At 51.1% G+C, this 6337-nt stretch overlaps 1 protein-coding gene across 1 annotated transcript; it reads right to left on the minus strand.

The window, feature by feature from the left end:
* Positions 1 to 1155: 1155 nt before the first annotated feature.
* On the minus strand, positions 1156 to 4301 carry KCNE2 (potassium voltage-gated channel subfamily E regulatory subunit 2). The gene is made up of 2 exons (XM_066177551.1): positions 4187 to 4301; positions 1156 to 1887 (listed from the first exon to the last, which is right to left on the minus strand). Exon 2 carries the CDS (start codon positions 1867 to 1869, stop codon positions 1492 to 1494), a length of 378 nt encoding a protein of 125 aa, XP_066033648.1. The 5' UTR covers positions 1870 to 1887; positions 4187 to 4301; the 3' UTR covers positions 1156 to 1491.
* Positions 4302 to 6337: the final 2036 nt, after the last annotated feature.

Consider the following 6337-nt stretch of genomic DNA (forward strand, 5'->3'; position numbering starts at 1 on the left):
AGAGCTGCCCCAGCCCCGGGGCCCAGCACAGGGAGGACGTGGAGCTGCTGGAGAGAGCCCAGAGGAGGCTCCAGGATGAGCAGAGGGATGGAGCAGCTCTGCTGGGAGGAAAGGCTGGCACAGCTGGGATTGTTCAGCCTGGACAGGAGAAGCTTTGGGCTGAGCTCAGGGTGGCCTTGCAGGGCCTGAAGGAGCCCCAGGAAACCTGGAGAGAGACAATTCCCAAGGCACGGAGGGACAGGACTCAGGACTCATGGCCCCAAACTGAAAAATGACAGGTTTAGGTCAGATATTAGGAAAAACTTCCTCCCTGGCAAGGTGAGCAGGCCCTGGAATAGAATTCCCAGATTTGCTGTGGCTGCCCCTGGATCCCTGGCAGTGCCCAAGGCCAGGCTGGACACTTGGAGCAGCCTGGGACAGTGGAAGGTGTCCAGGTTGCTCCAAGCCCTGCCCAGCCTGGCCTTGAACCTTTCCAGGAATGGGGAATCCACAACCCGGTTGGGCAACCTGTGCCTCATACAGCACCCTCATACTAAAGGATTTCTTCCTAACATCTGACAGAAACCTGCCCTCCTTCAACTTAAGGCCATTTCCCCTTGTCCCATCAATACATTACTATGTGAGAAGTCCCTCTGCAGCTCTCCTGGAGCTCCTTTAGGTGCTCGGAGCTCTCCCTGGAGCTTCTCCTCTCCAGGTGAGCACCCCCAGCTCTCCCAGCCCGGCTCCAGAGCAGAGGGGCTCTGTGGAACAGCCCCGTGGCTCCTCCGGACTCTCCAGCAGCTCCACGTTTTTCTGGTGTTGATCCAGAGGCAGCTCTGCAGGTGGGGACTCACAAGAGCAGAGGAGAGGAGGATCCTTTCCTTCAGCTGCTGGTTGTGCTTCTTTTGCACCTCCAGCACGTCTGGAGCGTGACGGTGTCACCTCAGATCTCCGGATGTGTGTCCAAGACAAGCCAAAGGCTCCCAAAGAAAAGCAGCCCTTCGTCATTTATCATTTAACACGAGCGAAAATAGGAGTCAGATCCCTAGAAAAAGGAGTTGGGAGTGAATGTGTGCAGGTGCCTCCTGTGATTTATTCCCTAATTGGTTGTTCAGTCAAATCTGTGGAGATTTTACTGGGCATTTTCAAGTTGTTTTTTAAGTCACACAGTTTGGATCTAAATCGGCACTTTTGACCGCTAATTCACAGTTATTCTGAGCTGGGAGCTTCCCGGTTTGCTTTTGGATTTTAAAAAATGCTCAAATAATCAAAGTTATCCTTGTCTTGGCTTTATTTTCCTAAAGGACAGGATATCAAAGGGAAGCACAATCACAGACTTTTTTTTTTTTCTCGGACTTTTCCCAAGATCCTCACGGGAAACCATCGCATCGATTTCCTCAGGATTCCATTATTTAATGTAATTGAATCGACACTTCCACAGCTCTTGGGAATTCCAGTGAGTTCCCCTCTGTGTGACTCCATAAATCCCTCACTGCTGGTGTCCCCGGAGAGTCAGGGTGATTCCGGGCTCGTCTTATCCCTTGCCCCCAGGTTTTCGTGGATCACACATTTGAGGTCCTCTGGATTCAGCACCTGGCTTTTGTACTTCTCTCCCCAGTCCTCCACGATGTACTGGTGATAGGGATCGTTGGAGTGCTCCCTCCTCTTGGATTTCACAGTGCTCACCAGGATGGCCACGATGATGAAGGAGAACATCCCGATCATCACCATCAGATACAGGATCACGTAGTCAAAGTTCTCGGCAGCCACCTCAGCCTGCAGTTTCTTCGCTGCCTCTGTCATGTTCCTCCTCCAGCTGTTCATGTAATCGAGGAAGGTGTCCTTGAAAATATCTTCCACCGCCCAAGTGAAGTTTTGCAGCTGGGCCATCCTTGCCAGTCAATGCTTCTAAAGACAAGAACATACTCTTTTCAATCAGATGGCTGTATTAAAGGAGTTGGTTTGGAGTATTTTGTCAGTGTCATGATAATTACCCAGTGACAGCCACCCTCTGACACCTGAAGGTTCAGTTTTAGCTCAGCTGAGGATCCCCATCTCTGAGTGCTCCAATGTGTTCAGAGACCCAAGGAGGTTCTACTCAGAATGGTTTGGGCTGGAAGGGACCTCAAAATCATCCAGTGCCACCCCTGCCATGGCAGGGACACCTCCCACTGTCCCCGGTGTCCAACCTGGCCTTGGGCACTGCCAGGGATCCAGGGGCAGCCACAGCTGCTCTAAGAATTCCATCCCAGTCTCTCCCCACTCTCCCAGGGAAGGATTTTTTCCCAACATCCCACCAAAACTTGTAATTTCTCAGTTTGAAGCCATTCCCTGTGTCCTGTCCCTCCATGCCTTGGGAATTGTCCCTCTCCAGGTTTCCTGGGGCTCCTTCAGGCCCTGCAAGGCCACCCTGAGCTCAGCCCAAAGCTTCTCCTGTCCAGGCTGAACAATCCCAGCTGTGCCAGCCTTTCCTCCCGGCAGAGCTGCTCCATCCCTCTGCTCATCCTGGTGCCCACTCAGGTCCCTTTGCGCTGTGGGACACTTTGGTGAAGGTCCCCATGGCCCTGTCACAGGGTTCGTGGCACTGTCCCTTCCCCTACAGAGGGGAAACTCCCAGGGGAAGAAGGATTTGTCCTGAGGAGGAGACAAAGCCATGGGAGGGATGTGGAGGCTGAGACTCTGTCCCTGGAGTGGCTTTAGGGATCATTTGGGACAGTCCCCGAAGGGGCAGAGACACTGCCTGGTGCTGCAAAGCCATGTTTGATCCTGTTTATCCCAAAATTCACACCCCCGTGCTGCTCACACCCCATGAACCAGGTGTGTGCCCACAGGAGGGGAATCCCTCTCCAGCATTCCTTCCCACACTGATCCTATTCCCACACTGATCCCATTCCCACCAGAGCCCATTCCCAAACAGATCCCATTCCCACACAGATCCCATTCCCACCAGAGCCCATTCCCGTCAGATCCCATTCCCACACAGATTCCATTCCCACCAGGGCCCATTCCCACACTGATCCCATTCCAAACAGATCCCATTCTCACACTGATCCCATTCCTGTCAGATCCCATTCCTGTCAGATCCCATTCCTGTCAGATCCCATTCCCACACAGATTCCATTCCCACCAGGGCCCATTCCCACACTGATCCCATTCCAAACAGATCCCATTCTCACACTGATCCCATTCCTGTCAGATCCCATTCCTGTCAGATCCCATTCCTGTCAGATCCCATTCCCACACAGATTCCATTCCCACCAGGGCCCATTCCCACACTGATCCCATTCCCACACTGATCCCATTCCCACACTGATCCCATTCCCAACAGATCCCATTCTCACACTGATCCCATTCCTGTCAGATCCCATTCCTGTCAGATCCCATTCCCGTCAGATCCCATTCCCACACAGATTCCATTTCCACCAGGGCCCATTCCCACACTGATCCCATTCCCAACAGATCCCATTCTCACACTGATCCCATTCCTGTCAGATCCCATTCCCACACAAATCTCATTCCCACCAGAGCCCATTCCCACACTGATCTCATTCCCACCAGTGCCCATTCCCACACTGATCCCATTCCCACACTGATCCCATTCCCACCAGAGCCCATTCCCAAACAGATCCCATTCCCACCAGTGCCCATTCCCACACTGATCCCATTCCCACACTGATCCCATTCCCACCAGATCCCATTCCCACCAGATCCCATTCCCACACTGATCCCATTCCCACACTGATCCCATTCCCACCAGATCCCATTCCCACCCAGACTGTCCCACTTTAATGTGGGCAATTCCTTCAGTTCTTCCAGCCAACCAAGCCCTAAAACCTGTGGAAATCTTCCTCCCAAACACCTTTTTTTCCCCAGTCCAATCCTCAAGAACGAGGAATTTGCTCCGTCCAAGGGGAAGAGGCAGTGAATTCTCATTGTTATTTAGAAATGTGGGATGCCTTTCAATTCAGGAATTCAGGAATTCAGCCTTGTGTGCCCACAGGGATTCAGGTACACGTGCAGGTGGATCCTCTGCAGTTATACCCCCACACAGGCTCAAATATAGGAGATAAAGGCAATTCATGAGACTAAATGGGGAAATATAAATTACAAACTGCATTTCCTTTGTAAAATCTGCCTTTTCCATGATTTACATCAAAAATGGCTCTCATTTTTCCAGAGAAAATCGACTTTGCCAACAGCAACTTACCTTTGCTGAGTCCTTCCCTAAGGAGATTCAGAAGAGTCAGGATTTTCCAACTCCACTGGAATAATGGGATGAAACTCCCAAAAAGAGCAGGGATGTCTTTAAGGAGCCTCCAGCCTGCACAAGGCTGCGAAATGAGTGCCTTGCACTTCACGCTTTATGTTTAGATGAAATGAAAAGCGAAATCTAATCTCACCTGGAAAGTCAAATATTGGCTGACAGCTTGCATCAGTCATCCTGTCGGATCTGGGAACGAGCGCTTGTGCTGATTGCTGCGAGTTGAGATATCGGGAAAGAGCTTTCCTGGGGATAAACTGGGATGCAGCTCCGTTTTTGGTGAGCCAGGAGAGTAGAAACGAGCTCTGTAAATGAATAATATCAAGAGTTATTAGAGAAGAATTGTTGGCTGTGAGGGTGGCCAGGCCCTGGCACGGGGTGCCCAGAGAAGCTGTGGCTGCCCCTGGATCGCTGGCAGTGCCCAAGGCCAGGATGGGGATTGGAACTACCTGGGACAGTGGAATGGGATGATCTTTAAGGTCCCTTCCAGCCTGAATCATTCCATGTTTCAAGGAATAAACCAGTAGCAGCAGCAGTGATAAGAGCAATAATTTCCTTTGCTGATCTGGGCTCACAAGAGATGAGCACGGAGCAGTCAGGCTGCTCAACACCCGAAGTTTGACCTTTTTCCTTTTCCTATTTTCCTTTTCCAATTTTCCTTTTCCTATTTTCCTTTTCCTTTTCTCACCCCAGGTTCAGGATCAAGTGAGCAACACTTCCATGCCCTGGCTGGAGGAGCGAATCCTCACAGCCAGCCAGGAGCAGCCTCTCAGAGTTCTGCTCTTCGAGCAACCTCACTCATGAGCTGGAGCAGGAAAAGACAAAAACTTCCTGAAAAAAAAAATTTAAAAAACCCAGAAAACGGAACCAAAAGAGGAAAAAAGAGGAGAATTAATGAGTGTTGACTTTCTTTCTGTCAAACAGCACGAGCTGCCACCTCTGAGAGGCTCTGAGACGCCAGAGGGAGCAGGAATTTGCTCAGGGAAATCAGGAGCAGCTCCTGCTCTGCTGGGGACATCCAGGGAGGGGGATTATGGTGGGATTGAGGTGCAAAAAGCTCCCCGAAGCACTTGGGCTGGGACAGGCTTGCTGTAAAAACCACATTTTCATTTTACAGCCAGTCCTACCTAAGAAATGTCATCTTTGCGGGACAGGAAGGCAGCGTGGAGTGACCCTGAATCCACAGCACAGCCCAGAGAGAGGGAGATTTGCTCCTGGTGTGGAAAAGTGCTGATCCCTGAGGAAACCCTCAGCAGAGTTACTGCTCTCCTTGCTCCTGGAGATGTTCTGAGCCTGAAACCTCCCGGCACAGGGATGAGCTGCTGGCAGCATTTCCTCCTGATCCCACACTTTTCCTGGCAGGTTCCCTTGGCTTTGCCCCTGGAAGTCCAGGGAGCTGGCACAGCTTCTGTGTGCTCTGAGGAGCCCCACAGACATTCCCTGGCTGCTCCCAGCTGGATAAAGTCACTTGGAGCTCTTTTGTCTGGCTGTGGAAATGAGAAAGGAGCCTGGAAGTTGTCAAGTTCAGGAATAATTGCCAAATTCCTGGTGAAATTTATCCCTCCCTCGACCCCTCTGTTCTACCAGCTGTCCCTGGCCAGGCCTGCTCCAAATAAAACCCAAGATTCCCTGAGCAATCCCAGTCTGCTGCATGTCCCCCGGAAGGTCACTTTGCTCAGGGTTTGCTGAGTGTGGAGGGCAACGAGGTGGTCAAGGACAGACAGGGTGGGAAGGACTGAACAGGAGGAGGAGCAGAAAAATGTCTTGGGGAGGAAAGGTGGGAACCCTGAGATTAGTCTGGAATAGCAGAAGATTGTTATTAATAATGATGTCCCCCAGACATTTCCCTTCAGAGGAGTTTTCAGTGCACTTGATCCCTTTTTTCTCCCCAGTATTCCATTGTTTTCCAGCATCATCTACAATAAACAAACTTTGCAAACTTTGGATGCCTTGCCCTGCCCAGGCCGGGTTATCTTTTTTAACTGAGGGAAACCCTTTGGAATTGCGTCTTTCTTACGGAATGGTTCTTCCACCTTTTGGGGTCTCTGACTGCTGAGTGGATCAACCATTGGGGTATTTTGGTTTCCTGAGAGATCC

The sequence above is a fragment of the Chamaea fasciata genome, unplaced genomic scaffold, assembly GCF_029207755.1.
Source record: "Chamaea fasciata isolate MVZ Bird 193981 ecotype frontalis unplaced genomic scaffold, bChaFas1.0.hap1 SCAF_2, whole genome shotgun sequence".
NCBI classification, from domain to species: Eukaryota; Metazoa; Chordata; class Aves; order Passeriformes; family Sylviidae; genus Chamaea; species Chamaea fasciata.